This window comes from Saccostrea cucullata, unplaced genomic scaffold, assembly GCF_032062105.1.
Source record: "Saccostrea cucullata isolate Sc308-1 unplaced genomic scaffold, CSIRO_AGI_Scuc_v1 ctg23, whole genome shotgun sequence".
Lineage (NCBI taxonomy): Eukaryota > Metazoa > Mollusca > Bivalvia > Ostreida > Ostreidae > Saccostrea > Saccostrea cuccullata.
The window spans coordinates 247757-270000 of record NW_026932470.1 but is presented as its reverse complement, the minus strand read 5'-3'; the positions used below and the strand labels follow the sequence as shown (position 1 = coordinate 270000).

Genomic DNA, 22244 nt, shown 5'->3' with positions numbered 1-22244 from the left:
CTGTGTACCCATAAAAATTCTTTGTAAACATCAGAGTCTAATTAACTGTGCCTTAATCTATCAATAAGATAACTAAGTACTAAAATGCATCGTGACATCATGTTATTTGGTTTTATCATAAAGAAAGTATGCATTGTGACATCACGTTTTATTTACCCCCGGCTCAAGTCAGGTGCACAGAAATTTACACCTGACTCTGTAACCAATCAAAGCTCTTGTTACAAACTACATAGGAAATAAAACAAATTATACCTATTACGAAACAAATTTGTCCCTTCCTTGCACTTCATTAAAAGTGTGTTTTACTGTAACAGCATGTTATTTTCATAAGTTTATTAGATAGCTCTGGATTAGTTGTATCTAGCATGTGCACTGTGAATGATAACTAAGACCATACTGATATTTTCTGGTTTATTGTATCCAGTTTTATAAATGAAAAATATTTCCACCCAAATATTTCCATTTTGCTGTGTGTAGCCCTGATCCAAATAATGGCCGCTACCATGGCCAAGAGGGAAGTTTGTTATTACACGTTTGATGACAAGGTGTTAAGAGATGAATTGTCTGACATACACACATACCTCACAAAAACCAACATTCTAGGAATTGGTAAGTATTTACAATTAATCTATAGCTTTTTAGATATCATGAGTAAGGTATGATTAAGTTGAATGTCTTTTCTTCTGTCTGTATGTCTGTCCCAGCTTGTGATAGGGCTAAATACATGTATTTTGTAATGGAGAAACATGAGCCGTTCATATCTGACACAGATTACTAGTAATCTTGAGAATTTTCATAACCATGAATCAAGGTCATTTGGACAAAGTCAATGTGACATGGATCAGTAATGTCTGTGCTATTACCAAGAAAATAAAAGACATCATTATGCAGAGGCTCATAAAGAATGGTTATCTTTTGATGATTTGTCCTTACTCTATGTCAAGGTCATGTGGACAAGGTCAACATCACAGGAATAAAAAAAGTGTGAAATTCCAGAGCAAGCAGATATAGAATTTAAGGCTGAGATTCTTAACTCAAAGTTGGCTCCTGAATTTGTTCTGTGTATACTTGGAACTAAGGTATTTAGATAAGGTGAAGGTCGGGAAGTGAAGAAGTGTAAAAATTTTCTCTGTATTGTTACATGTATTTTGTAATGCAGGGATTAGGAGCTCAGTTTTGACAATTTTTGTTGTAGATAGGTTGTATGAGTGTTGTTGTAAATATTGAGTTCTCATTTACAGTTCTACCTGCTCTTTTTTGTGTGTTTTCAAACTTTAGTATGGAATTCATATAAATGATATTGTTGCACCAAATGAAAATAATAAAATATTTAACTTTTACCTTTGAATGATTTTTACAGTATTATGTTGTTTGTCCTTCAGGAAATATCTTGACACTGATTGAACAATATGGTAAGAAGATCTCGGGGTCAAAAAAGACACAGAAATCTATGAACCTGTTTCAGTACATACCGCGAGTGTTTGACGGAACCCTGGAGAACACGGACAGTGAACCAGACAGCCCATCCATTCAACTGTCAGACAGTCTGGAAATGCAACACGAACATTGTATGGCTGACGAAGTCATGAACGATGAACAGTCCAATCACGGTGGACATTCCAAATTACAGAAATCAGAGTCAATTGACTATAAAGCCAATACTCCTTGACCTGGAAGTCCAACTTATTTGTTGTTAGTACATAAAGTATATGTGGAGTTACATTTATAAGATGAAACTACAAAGCAGATAATTTATAATTTTGTCGTAGTTGTAGACTTAGATTATCTTCTTTCATAAGGGCAGCAGATTCTGACATTGAAGCAAAACTTATGAAACAAACTCAGTTTGGGAACCAGTTAAATTACATACATTGCTTATTAGGCCAGAAAGAATTAATTTTTAGGTTCTCATTTCCTGAATTAAAAAAAAAATTAGTCAGTATAATAAAAAAGTTATTCGGTAAATCATTTACATCCTTTAATAAAATTTGTGTAGTTAATGCTGATAAGAATGCCTTATTTACACCTGTGAACATTGAGAATGTAAAAAAAACTCTGAATAATATATGTTTATACAAAATATGTATTGAAATTTGACAATACAAAATATCTGCCCACCTAAGGTTTGGAATCTAAAAATTAATTTTCTGTGGCCTTATAATTTGTTACGTCCACATACATTTGTGCAATTTTACTTCTTGGAAACATGAAAGTACTTCATTTTTCTAATATATTTTAGTTTTATTTATTATCTAATCAATTGAAAATTATTAATTGCATTAATGTTTTTTCTCTTAATGTTGTCACAATAAACTGAATGGTATGTTCAAGGATTTTCCTTTTCTGGAATAGAAAATGAAGAGTGCTTCAAATTGTGATAATTTATAACTTTTTCTTCATCACCAATGTTATTTTTATAAATAATGGTTCAATTGTCATTAAATTCTAGAAATGATTCAACAAAGTTTTTTGCAATTTTATTTGATGCTGAGAAAAATTCATTGTTTTCCCAATTTCTCATACATTTGCCCTCATAAATAAGTTCTGTCATTACATCAACATTTTTGTCTTTCTATGTTACAAGCTAAGGGTGGAGAAGTATTAGAAATTTAAAAGATACTGCTAATGACGATCGGCAGAAGCTTTGTCTTGACCTTAAGGTCATACGCAACGTAGTTTGAACTTTATTGGGTTCTTCCCTGGAGTTGAAGAGTTCCACTAAATCAAGGACCTGTGTGCAATATTTTTAATGTGTATTTTAACACCTCTTCTAAAACAAATTTTTATGAAAAAAAATCTGGAATTTATGTTTTGTAAATTTTGTACATTTTTCTTTGAATAATGCAAAAGTTTTCATAGTTTGATATCTTTTCCAAACCCCTGGTAACACATGCTGATTTTTTGTCTAAGATCATGTAATGGTAATATCAGTTTAAATTTAGAATATCTTGAAAAATTATCAGTAGGGAAGGTACCTTGCGTATGTCCTTAAACCAATGACATTTGGACTTTTACACAGCTCAACAACAAACAATTTCCTTTTCCTGCAACTTTGTACAGTGTATTGAAGATATAGAAACTTGTAGTTGAAACAAACTGTTTATGATCTGAACATGTGCATTTGAACTAATCCATTGATCTGATCAAGGTTGCAAAGAAGTTGTTTGGGTCATAACTATATTGTAGAAGCTAATGTTTGATCCTAGGTTGCTGATGGCAAGAGATTTTAATGAATTGCTCTTTTGATAAATTGTACAACCAATCGCCTTTGGCTCAGAAGAGCTAAATATAAGTGCCATGCTCTCTTTCAAGGGGAGATAATCACAGGCACTTGTTTCAGAAATAAATTTTGAACCCTTAGTACATTATACTGTGGGTTAAAAATTTATTACCAAAACAAGTGCCTGTGGAGATAATACAAAATTAGTGAAACTTAATGGCATCTTTTTAATTTCTCCATTTTAAGAATTACTGTGCTTGAAAATATGAAACTTATTTGAAAGCTTTATTGCATAGTGAAGATTAAAAAATTATTCCAAGTTGCTTCTTGGGAGGTTGGATGGGGCCACAAGAGAGGATCAACACTATCAATAGAAAAATATAGGAATTGATATATTACGACAATATACAAAACAGAAGTCTGTGCTTCAATATTGTTTATTTCATGTTGTACATAAACAATGATTAGAAGTTTAAATTTTAATATGTTAACTATATGCATGTAGTAAATTGTATTGTCAATCAAATCACCAACTGTTGCGAATTTATGTCCAAAAAGAAAATCAATTAAAAACACTGCAAAATGCAAAATTCACAACCCTTATAGTTCAAAACAATTAGTGGAAGACAGTCCTATGGCTTATAATGAAAACAAGACAAATTTACTTGAACAGGTTGAGTCAAAATGTTGATTTCAGGTTTTGACAGACGCAGAGTAACAGACTATCAAATAAAGAGAAAGATCTGAACTACGTATTATGATTAAAACCAACGAAATTGAAATTTCTTGACATACTGAATAGGGCTATATTTGTTGAAGGGGATAGACCCTAAGCTACTGTATATCCGTTTTTTTCGTATTGATCTATTTTCACTTTCTTTGCAATCATGCATTTTTAATTCACAAAATATAAAACACTCGGAAATTATGTCTGACAGCTATTATGTGACATAAAAACATTACCGTTTAAAACTTTTTTCTTCTTCAATCGTTAAAAATAACTTATGCAAATTAAAAACTTTACAAATCTACCCTTTTTTGCAAACTTTCCAACACCCGAAAAAACCCCAGATATACAGTACTTTGAAAGCTCTCATAAACTAAACCATTAAAACTCAAGAAATAATTTTCAGATAAAAAATAGATACTGCAATACAATCAAAATCTGCAAAATCAAGTGACACATTAGACTAAAGTTTAGAATCACAAAAACGTACAAAATCATAGTCCATGGTTTTCTTTCAAGCTTTATAACAAAATTCAATATAAAAATAGTGCTTCTTAAAATCAACATTATTCTGTACACCAACAATCTTCATCTGCCGATTGTCTGCTTTCACTGACAATTTAAATCACACATTATCTGCATACAGGTTCAAAAACAACACATCAAAAATACAGTTAAAAATATTAATTACATTTAATGATATACACAATGAGGGAGGCAGGTATCTAATTAGGAAATTAGCATGTTAAGATATTAATAACAATAAAACAAAGCCTCTTTTGATTAATTAAAAAAGATGCATGATATTAAATGTGTTGTTATTGTGACTAATGACTAGATATACAGAACTACTGGATGAGAGTTGTATGCCAGTATATCTCTCCATCAAAACTCTTCACAGGACAGCTGTGTTGTAACCTGCACATTTTAACCCCAACAAAGCGTTTCAATACACTATTTCATTATTTAAAAGACACACACATTCAATATAGGTATCTTAGATCAAACTAAGTATACAGTACTTTTCCTATCCCTGCAAACAATGTTTAGATATGAACATAAGAACATTTGATTTTATATACAGGAGTATTTCAATAGATTACCTTGTTATTACCCATCTAATGATAACCCTTACTGATGTTATTATGCCCACTGCATTGCACTAAACAATGAAACAGAATGTCCAGGATGATATCTTAAGCATTAAGTAGATTTCTAAGTAAATTATTGTGCGTTTAGCACTTTCTCTTTTTACGGAGACATTGGGGAAAGACGTTACTTTGAATTTCATGTCGTTGTAGAACAAATTATTTTAGTTTTCTACACAATAAGTTGAGATTTTTTTTTCAATAATTTTTTTTCTCAATTTATATGAGATTCTTTCCATTTTTGAAGATATAAAATAGCCAGAAAAATAACGAGTGAAAAAAATTGCTTCTCTATCTGAACTACCAGAACCAGAAGAATTGTGAACATGTACAGGAAGATAGAGAGTTGCAGGCTTATAATGGTGCTCAGAGACAAGACTTTCTCTCTCATACTTTCATTTACTTTAAAGTTAAATTTTTGAATACTGTAAACCAACTTTTATTCATGTTCAAGAAATTTTCATGAGTTTCGCAAGAGCATCAACATCGTGAATATTTCTCACCACGAACCGATCGTTAAAGTCTCTTTGTCTATCAACAACAGATACAAAAAAGGTTTGATCGCGAAAATTAATTGTGATGAACAATTTTACCCCCAGTAAATTGCGAAATAAAGTCGTCACGAAAAAAAGTTGGTTTACAGTAGCTAAATTTTACTGCAAGAGTTCAATATAGCAATACAAGTATTAGTAACATTTTATATAAGTATGTACATATCTCATAGTATTAGTAATATTATAAGCACACTATACAGAAAACTACATCATTACCGTACTTTGCAAGAAAAAAATATATTCTACACGAATATAAAAAAGACACTAATGTCAAAATATAATGCTTCAAGCTTTAGTCTTACAATCATTTATAAATGAGCTATCTAAGACAAAGCAGGTTTAAATATAAAGCAAAAATACACATTTAGGCAAATGTAACAAAAAGCAAAAAAAGAATTCCCCACTATTATACAGCTGGAAATTGAGAAATGTTGACAATATCATCATTGACACAGAATAATTTTTTGAAAATCAAACAATAATGTTTTATGTACAAATAGCCATAGGTATGAAAAAATCCCATAACAAAGTGTGCAAAGGGACTAGAGTACATTTGTACCCAATGACACAAATCTACATGTTTTACTACTTTAAGCATAACTTTGTATCATGGTAATTTTACTCACATATAATAAAAACAATACCGGTAACCATAATACAGATACTATTCTCTCCAATGATCATTTTTAAAAGCTCATTACAATGGACAAATCATTTTAAACAAGACAGTAAAACAAAAGTATCAAATTTTGTAGAATTGTCACTAATTGCTAGACAGTAGACAATGCTGGCAAAAAAAAATTGGAAAGCAAAAAGATAAACATTAGAACTAGTCAGAGACATCTCAATAGAAGAGACATATCATACAGTCAGAGACTGAGAAACACAGCAACAGATTTAGATTAAAAGCAAACTGCTTTTTTTTACATTAAAAAGATTATAAAACAGCATAAAGAGGATACAAATACACAGATAAACAGTTTCTATCATCAGTGTTCTTTGGAGGGGTGGATTTTCAAACTACTTGAATGTTTTTTTTTACATATATCACTATGAAAAAAATAATAAATATATGAGTATTTCAATCCAATACTTGTGATTATTTAAAAAACACAAAAAAACATATTTTTTTTTAAAAGTAAGAATCACTGAAACTATGCTCCATAAACAGCTCCCCTAAAGGTCATATGGAGGTCACTCAAGGTCATATCTAGCTGGAAACCGACCAGGATGGTACTGTAATCAAAAATAGTTCCAAGTTATCAACAACAGATTCGAATGGAATATAAACATTAAACTGTACTCATAAAGATTTTAAAAGTAAAAGATTCTTTGACATCACTTCCAGTTTTTTCTTCTTCACATAATTATATCTTTTTCAGTTATACACACTTGAACACATCCAATCATACAACAAATTGATATTTTTAAGTCTAGACACAGGATGACGCTGATAATGTTATGAACACTGCAATTTTGCATGGAAATGAAATTAAATGCTTAGAATCAGTTAAAGTGGTACCTTGTACATGGTACATTGCACCATTAATTAACCAACAAAACCCACACAGTCTTACATGCTACATGTAAAGGTTGTTTAAATGTGAATGACAGTTCATTGATATCAGACTTATACTAAAAAGTGACAAGTCAATCAAGGATTGCAGCATCTTTATCATCTATGAAATGACTATCTTTTATTAATTTTGGCTTTTGATACAATGACCCTATAGTTGTCTTCCTTTGATATCTTGAGTTTGACCTTTGACAGAATGACCCTTTAGTAATCTTCCTTTGATATCTTGAGTTTGACCTTTGATAGAATGACCCTTTAGTAATCTTCCTTTGATATCTTGAGTTTGTCTTTTGATAGAGTGACCCTATAGTAATCTTCCTTTGATATCTTGAGTTTGTCTTTTGATAGAATGACCCTTTAGTAATCTTCCTTTGATATCTTGAGTTTGACCTTTGATAGAATGACCCTTTAGTAATCTTCCTTTGATATCTTGAGTTGGTCTTCTGATAGAATGACCCTTTAGTAATCTTCCTTTGATATCTTGAGTTTGTCTTTTGATAGAATGACCCTTTGGTAATCTTCCTTTGATATCTTGAGTTTGTCTTTTGATAGAATGACCCTTTAGTAATCTTCCTTTGATATCTTGAGTTTGACCTTTGATAGAATGACTCTTTAGTAATCTTCCTTTGATATCTTGAACCTTTGTTGTATAAATCTTACTTTGATATCTTGAACCTTTGATAGAATGACTCTTTAGTAATCTTCCTTTGATATCTTGAGTTTGACCTTTGATAGAATGACCCTTTAGTAATCTTCCTTTGATATCTTGAGTTTGACCTTTGATAGAGTGACCCTATAGTAATCTTCCTTTGATACCTTGAGTTTGACCTTTGATAGAATGACCCTTTAGTAATCTTCCTTTGATATCTTGAGTTTGACCTTTGATAGAGTGACCCTATAGTAATCTTCCTTTGATACCTTGAGTTTGACCTTTGATAGAATGACCCTTTAGTAATCTTCCTTTGATATCTTGAGTTTGACCTTTGATAGAATGACCCTTTAGTAATCTTCCTTTGATATCTTTCTTTGATACCTTGAGTTTGACCTTTGATAGAGTGACCCTATAGTAGTCTTCCTTTGATACCTTGAGTTTGACCTTTGATAGAATGACCCTATAGTAGTCGTCCTTTCATTTAATTGTTGTAAACAATAAATCTGGTATAAAAGAATTCTAGTTATGGTATCTTAGAAAGTTTTCAAAGACAACAATTATCTTGACCTTTTCACCTTTTTTTCTGGTGACCCTTAAACCTGCAGGACTTTTTCTCTCACCACCTCTACATATTTCTTACATCAAATTAAAGAGCTGATGACAAAACAATGGAGAGATTGAGCCAGTGAATACTATACATCTCACAAGCTTTGCTGTAGGACCTTACTTATTTACATGCTATATAATCTGCCTGACCCTTTACAGACTTTATACATAATCTATACCTTAACTCAATAACACAATACATGTACATGACATTGTGCTCTACCACATACCACCCTGTCACCCAAGTCTTTATTCTGGTAGCTTCATCTGGTATATTTTACAATTTCATCATCTCTTAAATTTGACAATTAACTCTATAAAGCATTCTGTCTTTTACACAACGTAACATTCTTTTGAGATGATGGTTAATGTGCACACAATACCAAAGCAATCTGAATTTTACACAAACAGCCAACTGTTAAGCAAACATTAATGGTTCATTTCTCAGTCCTCTTTATACTTCTCTACTTACATTATAAAAACTGGCCTACAGGAGCAGAATTACAATATTAACAGTAAATAATGAATTGCCACATGTTTTTTTATTTAATTTTAGAATATTGCCTGAATTCTAATTTGTGGTCCCTGGACCACGGTTTTCTATGCTTTATTTTCATTGCAAGGGGAATCTTGCATAATGAATTTACAATCTGGGCTTCATTTTCATAGTATCTTTATCAAATATTCTCCTGTGTATAACCTTGACCCTTACATTACCCTTATGTGCATGTTTAAACCCCATATGTATTTTGACTCTATATGCATAAATTTGATCCCTACATATAGTTCTGACCCTATGTATAAATAGACCTCATGTATAACTTTGACCCTATGTATAATTTAATTTATTTTATCTACTATGTATACATGTAACTTTGACCTTGCCCCTTACATATAAATTTGACATCTTTTTATAACTTTGATGTGATGGCAAGGCAATATGAAAACAAGATTGATTTTTATCCTGTATATTCAAATGAGATGTTTATTAATGTTAACTATCTATTTGGGGGGTGGGTTTTTTTTTCAGAACTTCAGGGTAGTCAAGACTAATAGCTAAGGGATTTTAACACAATTCCATCACCATGGAAACTAAAATTCAAATAAGCCAATCAGTGAGCCTGTTTATAATCACCATAGTAACTTACAGCAGGAGGTGGTGAGTCATTCATTGGGACTCTCTCTTCTGACTGTAATTCATCAGCACTCCTACAATATACACATCAAATTAATCATCTTAGTCATCAAACTGCTTTATATATTGTAGTGATAATGGTTTTACAAAATAGTTCGGATTTGGGATGCATATATTTGTAAACGTCACAATCAGCTGATCACTGATTTACTACCAGTTGTGATTATAACCTGGATCAATACAGGCCTCTGTCCACACTGTCCTGTCCGAAGTCCACAGCTCAGGTGGGTTGTAACCTATGTTACCCCTCATCATTTTCACAAGTAATAAAATATTGTGCTCAATTACTAACACACTTCACAACATTATTAACATATAAATTTAACCAGCAGTGTAAAACACATTATTGTGAAAAATGTTACTGCTATGGATCAGAGCCTAATTTTATGTGCAGTTAACCTTTGCACTTTTAAGGTCTGAATTTACACATGTATCAGCATATTGATTTATATGAGTAAAATAAGCCTAATGCAGTTGAACATAAAAGACATCATTTTTAGACTTTAATGGGCCTCCAGTAGTTATACAGGTGACTCTCGATGGCTCGAACACCGATCTCTCGAAGTGAACCTCCGGTCCCGTTTTTTTCCTCTTTATAACTAAGCAAATTTACTCCTGATCTCTCGAAGTTCTCTATCTCTCGAACCAAAACCTTGGTCCCGTTACACATATTTCATTGAATTTTACTCTCTATCTCTCGAAGTTTTGATTGCGTATGTATACATGCCAATCAAGCGTAAAATTGATGCAGCCTAGCTGGACTTTTCTGGAAACAGTGAACGCAATGGGCTGGCATGGAGGTGTTAATTGGGTGTTTACACAGATGACACTACACCTGTGGGTCTTCCGTGTGTTGTTATAATTAATTGATTATTATTCACAGGGTAAATTATAAACCAATTCACAACTTATTTTGAATTGAAACCGAGACGATAATTTAAACCAGAAGTCTCTGTCAAGACTGTAGCTCTACTGGTTTGTACTGATCAAAAACCGATGCACAGAATTATGTATCTTACTTGTGTGATAAGTTATATTGAAATCAGACCAAAACTGTAGAAGGAGTAGCATAAAGGAATCCACAGAAAATTCTACTTTTAGTAACCATGGCAACACCGTTCATTGAAATCAAAAACCGATTATTATATGTAAATTAGTGTAGTTTACTTGTGTGCCAAGTGATAATGAAATCAGACCAAAACTGTAGAAGGAGTAGCATTTTAAAGGAATTTCTCAGAAAATTCTATTTTTAGTAAACATTGCAACACCGCTCATCGAAATCAAAAACCGATGCAATATTTTATGTATCTTAGTGTAGTCTACTTGTGTACCAAGTGATATTGAAATGAGTCTAAAACTGTAGAAGGAGTAGCGTTTTAAAGGAATTTCTCAGAAAATTCTATTTTTAGTAACCATGGCAATATCGTTCATCGAAATCAAAAACCAATTCACTATTTTATGTATCTTAGTGTAGTCTACTTGTGTGCCAAGTGATATTGAAATGAGACTAAAACTGTAGAAGGAGTAGCGTTTTAAAGGAATTTCTCAGAAAATTCTATTTTTAGTAACCATGGCAACATCGTTCAATCAAAAACCGATGCACTATTTTATGTATCTTAGTGTAGTCATGCCAAGTGATATTGAAATGAGACTAATGTAGAAGGAGTAGCGTTTTAAAGGAATTTCACAGAAAATTCTATTTTTAGTAACCATGGCAACATCGCTCATCGAAATCAAAAACCCATGCACTATTTTATGTATCTTAGTGTAGTCTACTTGTGTGCCAAGTAATACTGAAATCATACCAAAACTGTATAAGGAGTAGCATTTTAAAGGAATTTCTCAGAAAATTCTATTTTTAGTAACCATGGCATCACCGTTCATCAAAATCAAAAACCGATGCACTATTTTATGTATCTTAGTGTAGTCTACTTGTGTGCCAAGATATATTGAAATCAGACCAAAACTGTAGAAGGAGTAGTGTTTTAAAGGAATTTCTCAGAAAATTCTATTTTTAGTAACCATGGCAACACCGTGAAATCAAAAACCGATGCACTATTTTATGTATCTTAGTGTATCTACTTGTGCGCCAAGTTATACTGAAATCAGAAAAATTGTAGTAGCGTTTTGAAAAATTGTTTACAGACAGACGGACAGACAGACAGACAGACAGACAGACGGACGGACGGACGCCGGACGCATTACTATCGCATAAGCTCTTCTGGTCTCTGACCAGTAGAGCTAAAAAAAATTAATTTATAGATGTTCGTTTCAGTAATTTCCCATAGACTATGAACTTTCATTATGATTAATAGTCTGCATAATCCCAGTATGGGAACTATTACACAAGGAATTCCTTTCTCAAGGACAGAATACCGATTAAGAAAAATCTGAACACTGGTGAAGGACCCAATCAAGCCGCGGAATAGCCAAACCTACAATTGCTATTCGGGTTTCATGTAATCAAGAAATAGGAACAAATAAATATTGAAACTTTAGGAAATCGTTTTATTTATTCGAAATACAATCATTGTTGTTGATATCAAGCAAATATTACCTGTAAAATACGATTGAAAACGTGCAATGACATTATTTACTTATACTTCCGTTATCTGTAAAAGTAGAACTTTGATGATCGAAACTGAAAATTCCGGATTTTATTTACTTTCCATCTCTCGAACCCCTCGATCTCTCGAACTTTTCTTGCGGTCCCTTGAACTTCAAGAGATTGAGAGACACCTGTATTTATAAAAAAAAGTTTGGCCATCTAAGTTTACCTGCGAAGATCTCTGTAGTACTCTAGTGTGCAGCTTCCCCGGGCCCCTCCCCCACCCTCCATTGTTCCGTAACCATTATAAGGTGGTGGGCGGTGACAGAATGGATCCGAGTCATCTACAGGTCGATATCCTCTCCTATATACAGTAAACAAAGTAATTAACACCATCATAATTAAATTTTAGGTCATACAAAATGTTCACAGAAAGTCACAGATATTTGAAATGTCAGACATTTTACATGATTACCTTTTTCCTGCTAGATACCAGACCCTTGGTAGGAGACATTGGACAATGATCATGCAGATTCCAGCAAACGGTAACATTAACAGCAGAAGGGCAACGCCCACTCTATAAAAGTAAGGTGTAACCATTTCAAATAATGAGAGAAATTGCTGGAAAATGTATCACTGTATTTCTTCAGAAAATAATGACAATGCTTTAAAAATTGAAATTTAATCAGACATATATTATGACACATTGAATGATAATTTTAATCTAAAAAATTTAAATTTAATCAGACATATATTATGACATATTGAATGATAATTTTAATCGTACAATGCTGTTTCACAAACTCCTTCCACTGCAGACTTATAATCCTTGTGTAGGGTCCGACAGCCCAGCAGCTCCCCGAGGGCTGTCACATTCCCCACAGCATAGTCAAACAGTACCCTAATGTGCAGGACGGGCTTACTTATCTACAAAAGTAACAAGAGAAAAATCACCAACTAATCTGTCTGTCATTCTTTATTAGTTATGGAAACTGTGTGCTGGTTCATCTTGGTATACCCTGTAAGTATGGATGGGCTTTTCCACTGCCTCTTGGAGTATGTCTATTTTCTCTTTTTTTTAATTGAAATAACAGATCCCTTACATTGAAAAAGACAGACAAATGTATATATACAAAACTTACACAGAAAATGTAAAACACATTGGTAATATGTAGGTATTTTATTGTGCCTATAGATAGATTGATTTGACCGTAATATTTTATTGGGTTGCTTTATCCTTATGACTTAACAGCCATACCAACCTCACTGACTGGAATGAACTTGGAGCTTTCATTGATGAATCTATTTAGCGTAGAATTAGCTTCCGTTACTTCTTCAACTGCATTCTGGATTTCCTGTTAGCATAAAATACAAAAACTAGATATACTGATAATAAGGGTCTGGAATTACATTATCTGTAGTATGTCTCTTGGGTTTCCTTGGATGTAGCAGGATTTACTTACCTTCCTAAATATGCTGGGGACTCCCTTGCTGGCCTGACACTGGGAGTATTCCCTAATGACATCTATAAATAGATCAGACAGGAAATTACACATTAAATGTCAAAACCCAAATAGGTACAATATACATATATCTTGAACCCTGCTATCTGACCTAATAGTGAAAACACAATATCTACACTCTCTTAACAGCTTTCTAATTCACCTTACCTTTCTGTGTGTCATCTTTTCCTAGAGATTCTACATAGCTGTCTGGGTCATAACACAGATCTGACACTCCCTGGAAACAAAGACATAAAGTCAAAAGTAGGACATATGTCTCAGTATCAAATGTCATGTAATATTAAGTCATTTCTAAGAAAGTTATGTCATATAAATCTGTCTGCTACTTTTGTTGTCAAAAACCAATTTTGACTCATTAAAGAGATCACCAGAAATTCTTACCTCCTGTCAAAACCAACAACAGATTGACTAATTTGAAATGTACTCACCACAGAAACCCCAGCTAGGCCCCTACTTCCTGCCCAAACCAATAACAACCTCCACTTCCTATCGAGACCACAACAATGATCTTAAAGATTGATTTGAAATGTACTCACCACAGATAACCCCAGGTATGTCCCACTTCCTGCCCAGACCAATAACAACCCAAAGAATCCCAGAGTGACTGATCTGAAATGTACTCACCACAGATAACCCCAGGTATGCCCCACTTCCTGCCCAGACCAGTAACAACCCAAAGAATCCCACAGTGACTGATCTGAAATGTACTCACCACAGATAACCCCAGGTATGCCCCACTTCCTGCCCAGACCAATAACAACCCAAAGAATCCCAGAGTGACTGATCTGAAATGTACTCACCACAGATAACCCCAGGTATGCCCCACTTCCTGCCCAGACCAGTAACAATCCAAAGAATCCCAGAGTTACTGACCTGAAATCAAAAGCCAATCAAATCATTTGACATTCTGTCTCCTAAACATGACTGATGATTGAAAATCCTGTTTTATATTCAATTTTAAAATTTTTACAAAAACTTTTCTATGTGTGAAATACAGGGATCTGAATACATACGTCATTAGGAGACATCTGGACTTCTTATAACACCCGAGGCTTGTTGTTAGAAGTATGAAGAGGGCAAAGCACAGCAACACTATCGTGACTGTCCACCTAGAGAGACAACCAGTCACTTGGTGATTTTAATAATGATGTAGACTATATTTCAGAAAATTACTGTGCATAATCAAAGAAAAGCAAATGCTCTATGCACCTTACACAGACTGCATTACCTTATAAACTCTACATCCACTGCCTCCTTGGAGAACTTTTGTAGGAGGAGGCTTGGCACGTGAGATTTGACGTTATCGATGTCGCTCCGGGTTTGTTGAGCATGCTCCTCAATTTTGTTTAATATAGGAGAGAGTGTTTTATTGGCGACATCTCCAGATTTTCCTAGTATGTCCTTCAGTGCTTCAATTCCTGCTGGTCCGTCAACTTTGTCGACAACATCCACAAGCGTATCCAGCTACAAATACAACAAAGAAATCAGTTAAATTTGTTTTGTACAAACAAGGATAGAGCAAATTTATGCTTTAACCAATTGATTTTGGGTTTAAAGGATACAATTATAGCAAAATTCATATACTGTAGATCACTTTTTATTCGCCAGAGCTTTATTTTCACGTAATTACGCGAGACAGTGTGCTCGCGAAAATTTAATTCTCGCGTATAATAGTATTCCTTAGGATTATATAGAGCAGTAACCATCATTCATGAAAATTTTGTCTCACTAATTAAAAGACAATGACTATCTCGCAAAAAAATAACGAGTCACGAAAATTTAGTGATCTGCAGTATATCTTTCATACACAATTTTTGAAATACAGTGTAGATAATTATAATTATTTATATTGATATTTGAAATTTTATTATATACAGTGTAAAATGCTCAACCTTTATCATACTGTATTAATTTGCAAGCTTTTAAATTCATTCCTTATGTAAAACACAGTTTTATTGTATGATTTTTACTAGAAAACTGACAGTCAGCAAGGGGCAGACCAAGGGACGGAAGTCTAAGGGCTCAGCTTAAAAGATTAGAATTTAACTTAGGGAAAATTTTTTTTAAAAATACTGGTAACTGTATTTATATATAATTTGCATTTTGGAGATATTTTCTTCCTAAACAACAAATAAGATAATCTAAATGCATATTAGAAATTAAAAGAACCATAGTATAAATAAAGGGGTAAAAAAGATCATATCTAATGTTTCTATTTCATAAAATCTTTAATGCCAGCCTTTGGGAAATGCAAACATAACCCAGGCTTCTCCTTGATTTCAAAACAAGCATCACCTGCAACCAGAGGTGATAATCAATCTTAATGTGACAGACAAAAACTTTCATATGGGACAGACTGACCTGCTTTTCATCCTTTTATTCCATGATTACTACCTTTCATTCCAATTTTAGAATAAGAATATAATTTTCAACAATGATTGAATGAGGGTATTAATATGATACTTATTATATCCATAGTTTCATGGAATTTACATAAGGCATCAATAGACTAATATTTTTGTCACTGTCTTCTTACATAAATTGCTCACGAAATTATTCAATAAATTGTGTGTTTTCACCACAGTAAAGTATGGACATCACGAAAATCCATCCTTCTCTGAATGCATACATAGTCCTGGTACGGCTAATAGTTACTTGGGAATGGAATTGATCCTAAAACTTAAACCTGCTCACTCATCTAGAAAATGTAGGTCAGATCCAGAATATGAAGCAAGTCTGATAGTGCCCATCCTTAGATGCATCATTCATGCAAGTTCGGTCCAAGTAGGGGTTACAGTTACTTGGAAATGGGCCTAAAACTTAATCGTGATGCCAATTCCAAAGCTAGGGGGTATAGCACAGACTCATATTAACTTTTTTCTTTCAGTGACCTTGAACTTACCAAAATGACCTTGGTTAAGGTCATGACATACCCTTAGGTCATGAACAATCTTTATGTGGAGTAGAGGATTTTAAAGTTCCATAGTAAGAAAAATGAGGACTGGACAGGTTTGCACACACACCTAGCTAGACAGACAGACAGATGGGCGGACAAGGTGATTCCTATATATACCCCCCTTTAAACTTTGTTTGCAGGGGTATAAAAACTGATATATTTTTAATTATAATTCTGTGACAATAAACAGACTTAAAGTAATTGTAATAACTGGACAATAAAGTAAATTGATAAACTTGACTTGTGTAAATGTGATTAACACCTATTTGTGTAAACAAGGGAGATCATGCTTCTACCCTATGTGCCTTGCAAGTTGCAAGACACCTGAGTATCATAAGTTTCTCAGTCCAAGATCACTGTCATCACTTATGATCATTCTTGAGTTTAACCTGCTAGTGATGCAGTACTTATGATGTCCTTGACATGTTTGTTTATTGCTGACTGAAATTCCTCAATTTGATTTGTATCAGTTTACACTAGGAAGTGTATTGGTACTAACAATTATCAATGAGTATTCTCAGTTTTATCAGCATATACTTTGTACTTATAGGGACTAAAATGTCCTCATGTGTTTGACTTGTAATTAGTTATACTTTGTACTTGTAAGGACTAAAATGTCAAGTGTTTAACTTGTATCAGTTAACTTTGTATTTATGGGGACTAATTTGTCCTCGAGTGTTTCACTTATATCAGTCATACATTGTACTTGCAGTCCTCAGAAGCTTGATTTCTGTCCATTTACACTCTGTTCTTGCAGTGATAAAAATGTCCTCCAAGGTTTACCATGGTAACACTTTACACTGATAATTTGTACTTGAAATTTCCTCAAGGTCTGTATCAGTTTATGCTTATACATGTAGTAATGGGGACCATCAGTAAGGTTAGTTTGTATCAGTTTATACTTACAGTAGTGGAGACATCCCCTAGGGTTTGGTTTGTATCATCTAACGCCTCCAAGAATTGTTTAGCCCCTTTACTGGTCTGCTCATTGCCAAAAAATCCAACTGATATAGCTCCTCTGTTGGGAAAAAAAATCATTTTAAATCAAGAAATAAGAATGATTGCAATTTTTACTTCACAGAATTTACAAGAATGACTTGCATGTGTTTAACTTAATTATTCTTAAAGTATCCAAAAAGTGGTCTTTCTCAAATTGTTTGAGTTTATTCTTTTCTGCTTTTCCCAAGTAAAATTGAACCAATTCTTAATGTATTTCGCATACTGGACTCATACCAGATTACATGTACAAAAACTACATATAAAATATTAATTCTGATTTGAAATTAAAACATTATTAAACATCACAAATTTCTGAGAGGGAATTTTGATGACCCCTTTATTTTTGTGACTTACATGGAGAATATGATGAATATGGCAACCACGACTCTTAAACAGGTGGTGCGCGGTGGCTTCTGTGGTTTCTTCTTAACACACTGTATACAAAGACAGCAGGAAGCCAGGAACAGAATCACTAAAATAAAGGCCACCGGTGCCGCCGCCCACAACACGAGAGACTGAAACGGACAAAAAAATCAAGCCATTTTACAATAAGTAAAACAGACGAGAAATCTGGGTTACTTTACAAGAGACTGAAATAGACATGAAAATCTGGGTAAAACAGACAAGAACTTTACTTTAAGAGACTGAAATAGACATGAAATAGACAAGAAATCTGGACTGAAACAGACAAGAAATCGCTTTACAAGAGACTGAAATAGACATGAAAATCTGGGTCGCTTTACAAGAGACTAAAACAGACAAGAACTTTGGGTGATTTTACAAGAGACTAAAACAGACAAGAACTTTGGGTCACTTTACAAGAGACTGAAACAGACATGAAAATCTGGGTCGCTTTACAAGAGACTGAAATAGACAAGAAATCTGGGTCGCTTTACAAGAGACTGAAACAGACATGAAAATCTGGGTCATTTTACAAGAGACTGAAACAGACAAGAAAATCGGTTCACTTTACAATAGACTGAAACAGACAAGAAATCTGGGTCACTTTACAAGAGACTGAAACAGACAAGAAATCTGAGTCGCTTTACAAGAGACTGAAATGGACATGAAAATCTGGGTCATTTTACAAGAGACTAAAACAGACAAGGACTTTGGGTCATTTTACAAGAGACTAAAACAGACAAGAACTTTGGGTCATTTTACAAGAGACTGAAACAGACATGAACTTTGGGTCACTTTACAAGGGACTGAAACAGACATGAAAATCTGGGTCACTTGTAAAGTGACCAAATCAGATAAGAAAATCAGGTCACTTTACAAAGGAGTGAAGGGTAGCTGCAATAATGTAGCCCTCTCCATTTTTTTTCTCTCTTTTTTGGGTGTGGCATCTTCGCTAGCCAAGGTTTTTTGATACGCTACTCTCCTCAAAATCCCTTAGCATATGGAATTGATAGAATTTGTTTTTTTTTCTCAAGTTCTGATTGGGATTCCATACACCCGGTCGACCAATAAGCAATTTTTTTTTGTAAATGACGATATTTGCATTTGGGATACTTCTTGTCTCTTTAATCTCGGAAATGAAAAACGCAAGTAAACAACTATCTGTATGCAATTCTATGAATAGCTATGGTGTCATCCAATATCTTCTAAATATGTGATTAAGAATCTATATTGAAACTACAGATATGTACGAGGGTTGTCCAAAAAGTTCGTGGACAATGACGTGTTTGTGAAAAAAAATGGTTCTATATAAATCTTTTGTATATCAAAATATTTCTTATGAAAAAACAAATCAGAATGATTTAATTTTTGTTGATGGAACGTAATATTTTTGTAACAATCGGGGTCTTTAAAGGTCGCAGATAAGGCGCACGGACCAAGGTTAAAATGACATAAACTCTGATATAAAGTGTTCAGATTAAAATGATTTTTTTCTCTATAAGACAAGTCAAAAATTAATTCAAAAAATTGTGTACCACAAATAAAGAGGCTATAACCCTTTTATGATATCTTATTGTATTGCTTACTATATAGACAGTGCAAATACTAAACAAAAACCCTAACAAATATTGTCAAAACTCTACAAAAAAGGCGATGTTTGCCATCCGCACGGGGCAGCGTCCGATCAAAAAAATTAGTTTTTATATGGTTGAAACAACGTAAGAGATAAAATATTTGTTAAAACAACTCAAAATTACTGATATATATTTAGTGTATCAATTTCAGATGGGTATATACGATTTTTCAACGGTGTGTACAAATTCGAAGACATTACAAGAAATAAAAAAAAAACGTAGTTTACTGAAAATGGAAATTTCTATTCATGACGTTGTCATAAATCTAGCGCAGCGTTGGACTGGGCTGCGCAGTGTGTGTATACAAACTGTTTATTTAGATGACGTAAATTTTTGTGCATTGTTTTGAATTTTAAAAACTAAATAAATAAATTAAAATCTATACTTAAAGATTATTGCTAGCACTTGAAGTGCGTTGCGCCTTAAAAAAGAAATGAAGTGTGTGTCCATGAACGAATAAGATACAAGGAGCTCGTGTTTAACAGGATTTTATAGAGATTTATATAGACGCAGATCGTTACTCTAGACTAGCACCTCTTGTCTAAATATTAGGGATGTCAACGAGTACCCGGTTAACCGGGTACTCGATCGAACGTCCGAGTATCGAATACTAAAATCGGTACTCGGTTACTCGGATGTATATTTTTAAATATTTCTAAGCTTATTTATTATTGCATTAAAATATCGGTTTTAAACGTAAAATGTTCATTGCACTTGTACATACAGTAATTAGGGTTTCCTGAGCCTCTAAATGACCGTTATCGCCTGTGGCAGTGTTTGTGCAGTAATTACCGTGACCAAGCACCTGCTACCTACCTGGCTCTTCTCACCTTCGGCTGTCTTCTACCCTTATGTTTAATTTGCTCTAATTCTTTGTTTTCATTGAACATCGTTTAAGGTCTATTATATATGTTTAAATAAATTAGATAATTTTGTCAATTCTCCAGAAGCCGTAGATTCTCAGGGAAAGAGACAGACGATATTGCACGTGCGATTGTTGATATGGATGCGTTTGATTACGTGCCAATTAATGCAAATGGTTGAATTATAAGGTTTTAAAAATCTAATGTCCATCGTTGCACCAAACTACAACATACCGCCTCGTAATTTTGATGAAATCAATGATCGAAAAGTGTACGAAGATCGTAAATCCGCTCTGTTAGAACTTGATCAAGTTGATATTGTACATGTAGCTCTGACGACTTATCACTTGGACGTCAAACGCATTGATAGAGTTACATTACAATTAGGGAACAGATTATTTTTTTAAACAAAACCACTGTGAGCCATTTATGATTTTATTTCTCGTATTTATTTGATAAATAAATTGGACTTTAAAAAATGTTAGATTAAATTTCGTCTGGCATAAAGTTGACATGTCCTAATTGTTACAACACATTTACAGGTAAACCTCCCATCAGACCATGTGGTTTTATTTCAATGTTTTACATGTTCATATTTATTTAGACTTTTACTTACTCGATCTCCGAGTAACCGAGTATTAAAAATTGACCGATTTTACATCCCTACTAAATATTTATTTTTTACCGAACTTTACACAACAAAATAATTTTTCGTATTGTTTGAGCAAATAGTTTGGCCATCCAGAACAGCTGTGGCTTTCATTTTTACGAAGTTTCACAGAAATTACACATGGAAAATTGACTAAATTGTATTAAATGTGTGATTATTTTGTTAATTAAAATTCTCCAATGCCTAAGTAAATGCGCTTTTGCTTTATTTTAATAAAAATTGGATTTGAATAAAAAAGGCCACCATTTGGTAAGTAAAAAAGACACCGATATGGGCGATTGACCACCAAACGGGGGTTAAATGACCATTTTTTTTGCAAACAATTTTATATATAGTCAGATATACATTTTTGCCTTCCCAATCCCTAATATGTAAAAAAACAAAACAAAAATATATTAAAACTTGGTTATAGAAAACAAATTCCTGATCCAGGATTTACAAAGAAGTAGTTCATCCTGAAACTGAAAGTAAAGAGAATCTATTGTCCATTACATATTTTGGGTATTGATTGTTCATTGTTTTATCACTCTTGCTACATTGAGAACTTCAAACAAGATTGTTTAAATTAAATTTTAAGTAACAAGTGGTTTACCTCCTGGTAACTGGTGTTTTCAGGATCAAATGTTGAGTTTGTCTCGTGGAAAGAAAAGTTCAAATGAGGGAAATCGTGTAGTATCCTCACATACCACACATCCTTATAGGAATTCATTTTAGTCTTTTAAAAATGTCTTTTTTCACTGTGTTTCAGGTTAAAAAATTGTCTCATTCTACCTACGAAATTGGTAATTAATCCTGAGGAATGTGCACTTCGAGTCAGTCATTGTCATTCGCCATTTTGTTCTCACGTGACCTGAAGGCTTTGCCACAAGCGCTTTATATTTTGAATTCTGTTTAGATACTTTTTGAGATATAGTATTGTTGTTTTTAAATATTACAATGTAAAAATAAAAATGTTATAAGAAAAACTGAAA

General features: G+C 33.3%; 2 protein-coding genes across 6 annotated transcripts in view; one reads left to right on the top strand and one right to left on the bottom strand.

Annotated features, from left to right (window-relative positions):
• Positions 1-1969, top strand: part of LOC134235194 (poly(ADP-ribose) glycohydrolase-like) — a 26122-nt gene extending 24153 nt beyond the window's left edge. For both annotated transcript variants that reach the window (XM_062717314.1, XM_062717313.1), the window contains exons 19-20: positions 478-609; positions 1383-1969. In XM_062717314.1, the coding sequence (XP_062573298.1) occupies positions 478-609; positions 1383-1669 (419 nt within the window). In that variant the 3' untranslated portion in view covers positions 1670-1969. The remainder of the gene's footprint in view (positions 1-477; positions 610-1382) is intronic.
• Positions 1970-3639: 1670 nt separating this feature from the next.
• LOC134235193 (protein tweety homolog 2-like) lies at positions 3640-22134 on the bottom strand. Of its 4 annotated transcripts, none has more exons than XM_062717311.1 (14): positions 21866-22134; positions 18059-18219; positions 17612-17723; positions 14978-15213; positions 14763-14858; positions 14550-14622; positions 13897-13966; positions 13690-13751; positions 13489-13581; positions 13014-13153; positions 12702-12803; positions 12456-12590; positions 9632-9692; positions 3640-6885 (listed from the first exon to the last, which is right to left on the bottom strand). In XM_062717311.1, the coding sequence occupies exons 1-14, from the start codon at positions 21980-21982 to the stop codon at positions 6844-6846; spliced, it is 1500 nt and encodes a 499-aa protein (XP_062573295.1). In that variant the 5' UTR covers positions 21983-22134; the 3' UTR covers positions 3640-6843. The 4 variants fall into 4 exon arrangements, with proteins under 4 accessions (XP_062573295.1, XP_062573293.1, XP_062573292.1 ...); XM_062717309.1 differs by lacking the exon at positions 14550-14622 and adding an exon at positions 14462-14534; XM_062717308.1 differs by lacking the exon at positions 14550-14622 and adding an exon at positions 14374-14446.
• Positions 22135-22244: the final 110 nt, after the last annotated feature.

What these genes read in the sequence shown, in the direction of transcription:
- LOC134235193 (XM_062717311.1), bottom strand. Translation starts at nt 21,982, where the DNA reads ATGAATTCCTATAAGGATGTGTGGTATGTGAGGATACTACACGATTTC. An exon ending in AAAACACCAGTTACCAGGAG is followed by an intron (nt 18,220 to 21,865) that starts GTAAACCACTTG and finishes TGTCCGTTTCAG; the next exon opens with TCTCTCGTGTTGTGGGCGGC. An exon ending in AGTTCATTCCAGTCAGTGAG is followed by an intron (nt 13,154 to 13,488) that starts GTTGGTATGGCT and finishes TTACTTTTGTAG; the next exon opens with ATAAGTAAGCCCGTCCTGCA.